Source organism: Austrofundulus limnaeus, unplaced genomic scaffold (genome assembly GCF_001266775.1).
Source record: "Austrofundulus limnaeus strain Quisiro unplaced genomic scaffold, Austrofundulus_limnaeus-1.0 Scaffold768, whole genome shotgun sequence".
Taxonomy (NCBI): domain Eukaryota; kingdom Metazoa; phylum Chordata; class Actinopteri; order Cyprinodontiformes; family Rivulidae; genus Austrofundulus; species Austrofundulus limnaeus.
This window is the reverse complement of record NW_013953170.1, coordinates 88,140-91,071: the sequence shown is the minus strand read 5'-3', so window position 1 is coordinate 91,071 and position 2,932 is coordinate 88,140. Positions and strand designations below refer to the sequence as shown.

The following is a 2,932-nucleotide window of genomic DNA, read 5'->3' as shown; positions in this document are numbered from 1 at the left end:
TAAATTTACATTTACTTTTTTTTAAATAAAAACATACACAAATATTAAATACTTAATGAAGGGAATTGATATATATCAATGCCAATTAATTTGTATTTGTTTTCTAATTTTAGGTTCACTACACCGTCGTAAATAATTTTATGAGTAGTCTGCTCGTTTTTAAGGCCACTCAGAGACCACTACATTAATATTTTGCTTTAGAAGCTATTTTCAACAACTTTTAAAACAAACATGTTTTATTGTGAAGGGTAAAAGCGGAAGCTGTCTATACGTACACTTCCGGCTACAAGCCTCACAGCAGCAGTGGGAAAGCAGCATGGCTTACATTGCGAAGATTGGTCCGTCTATCCTGAGCAGCGACCTGTCCCGTCTGGGCAGCGAGTGTGTCCGGATGATGGGGTGTGGGGCGGACTATCTGCACCTGGACGTCATGGACGGGTCGGTTTATCACCTGCTACGTTAACAGCTAGCCAAAGTGCGCTAGTTGAGAGAGCAGAAGTTGGCTAACAGCATAGCTGCACCGCTATAATAAATTAGCCGGCAAAAACTGAAACGGTGGTAGCAGTAACTTAAGTTTTAATGTGTACTTAAAGCTTTAAAAAGCTTCTTGTGTTAGATATTCGACTTTCTTTTATGCTTTAAGGTTTATTTTCATGTACCCGGTAGTTGTGGCATGTTTATGCAAGTTGAGATAATTGCTCAATAGCTGTTTTTTTTTTTTTTGTTTTTTGTTTTTTGCTTTCCTTTTAGACATTTTGTCCCCAACATCACATTTGGTCATCCCATGGTGGAGTGCCTGAGGAAGACAATAGGCTTAGAACCGTTTTTTGGTGAGGGAGATTAAATGATTCCCAGCACACATGCTAGTCCACATTAATGGCTAGCTGTGTGTACAGTAATGTGTTTGTGTTGCAGACATGCACATGATGGTGTCCAGACCAGAGCAGTGGGTGAAGCCCATGGCTGCAGCAGGAGCTAACCAGTACACCTTCCACTTGGAGGCCACAACAAACCCTGGAAACCTCATAAAAGAGATAAAAGAGAGTGGCATGAAGGTGAGAAAYGTTATTCTCTCAAAGCCACAACCATGTTTTAGATCTAATGTGGATTACTTGCCTCTAACTGGAATAGATGCATTAGGCTGCACTTTGGAGCGGCTGTTGAATCCAGCGACAACCTTTCSACATTCTGGAGAGTCCTCATAAATCACAAACTAGTCACAGCTCAGAGAAATATTATTAGGACTGTTGCTTTTTTGCAAGAGGGTTGCAAGTTTTTCCTGTGGTTGACTGCTAACTGAGTTGTCTTTAAGTGTGAGAGCATGAATGATTGTTTGTCTCTACGATGAACTGATGACCTGTCCACTGTGTACCCACCTCTCACCTATTGACCATGTGAAACAGACACTGAGTCTGTGTGACTCAGAACAGGAGGAGTTTTTCCAACAGTTTGTTATTTTAGGAGGGAATCAATAAGTTATATTATTAGTTTTTTTTTTGGGCACTCTTTTAAGATAACAGTTTCTTACATTATTTTCGTCTTCAATCGTCATTTATTAGTTTGGATTTTGTTAGCTGAACTATGAAAAAAAAAAGCAGATATAAAAGAAGATATTAGAAGACAGAATAGCATTCATAAAAACAATTAAAGTTTGTTGGATTTTTGAAGGAAAGAGATAAAGATTATTGTTTGTTTATTTTTTGTGTCTTAGGTGGGTTTGGCTATAAAGCCTGGTACCACAGTTGAAGAACTGGCACCATGGGCCAACCAGATCGACATGGCTCTGGTCATGACCGTTGAACCTGGTTTTGGAGGACAAAAGTTCTTGGAGGACATGATGCCCAAGGTAAAAACAATCCATAAATATCGTATTATCATTCATAAAGACTGATTGATATATGTTTTTGCCTTATAAAGGAGTTCACAATATTATGGAAATAAATGTATCAAAGCTTCTGACCAGCAATTAGCGCAGATGCTAACCTCACATTGAAACTCCAAAGCTAATGTGATTAGCATTGTGCTTTATCACTGGAAATTTACACATAAACTAAATGGTTTGAAATGATCACCAAAGACACAAAGATACAGTATTTTTATTGGGATTCAACAAAGAATGATAGAAAGATATGAAGGCATTCTTTACATTTGAAATTTGATTTTGAATCATCCTTTCCTGCGACGCATCTAAAATTAGACTACACCCCGACACCTGCTGATTAAGTCATCAGAATACAAAGGGAAASAGTCGTTTTTTGCAGTTGATGAGTTGGAAACTGGAGAAGAGGTCAAGTTTTAGAATCTGAGGTGTAAGATGAACCCTGAGCAATTCAGTCATTAGTTGACAGCGCCATATCAAAGTGTGAATGTGGTCACATGTTTAATGTTTAAAATTCATCACTCRCGCTGTGTTGGCTTTTGACACGTGACTTTTTGTGTAAAATTGTGAAAAAAAATCTGAAAAGCAGCAACTCAAAGAATCCATCATTCATAGAAAACAGCCTGCTCACCTTTAAATTTATGCAGAAACTGGGTAAAAAAGCAGCTTTTTTGGTGCAGAAAATTCTTTTTTTTTTTACCAAGATTACCGTTGGCTGCTGAAAACTCCAGTTAGTTTAAAGTTTCAGTTTGTGTTTTCAGTCAACAACATCACAAATCTGCCCTTTGTGATCAGATAATCTGTTTATTGCTCATCTTGCTGCTGACTGTGATTCAAGCTACTTGTTTATTTGCTTATAAAACGTAACTGATATCAAATTGAAAATAGTCACTGAATGTGTTTTTTAATACCCAGCTGTGAACATTCTTGTTCAAATCTATATCTGGGGTAAATGTTATCAGCAGGTCTGAACAGGCCCTGTGATGATGAATAAATTGTCATTGCTAGATGAAAAAACATTTACAAAAAAAGTTTATCTGCAGGTATTTTCCA

General features: G+C 37.5%; 1 protein-coding gene across 1 annotated transcript in view; it reads left to right on the top strand.

The window, feature by feature from the left end:
* The first annotated feature begins 274 nt into the window (after window positions 1–274).
* Window positions 275–2,932, top strand: part of rpe (ribulose-5-phosphate-3-epimerase) — an 8,185-nt gene continuing 5,527 nt past the window's right edge. Inside the window, exons 1-4 of the mRNA XM_014028483.1 lie at window positions 275–438; window positions 751–830; window positions 916–1,055; window positions 1,712–1,846. Coding sequence (XP_013883937.1) covers window positions 317–438; window positions 751–830; window positions 916–1,055; window positions 1,712–1,846 — 477 coding nt within the window. The 5' untranslated portion in view covers window positions 275–316. The remainder of the gene's footprint in view (window positions 439–750; window positions 831–915; window positions 1,056–1,711; window positions 1,847–2,932) is intronic.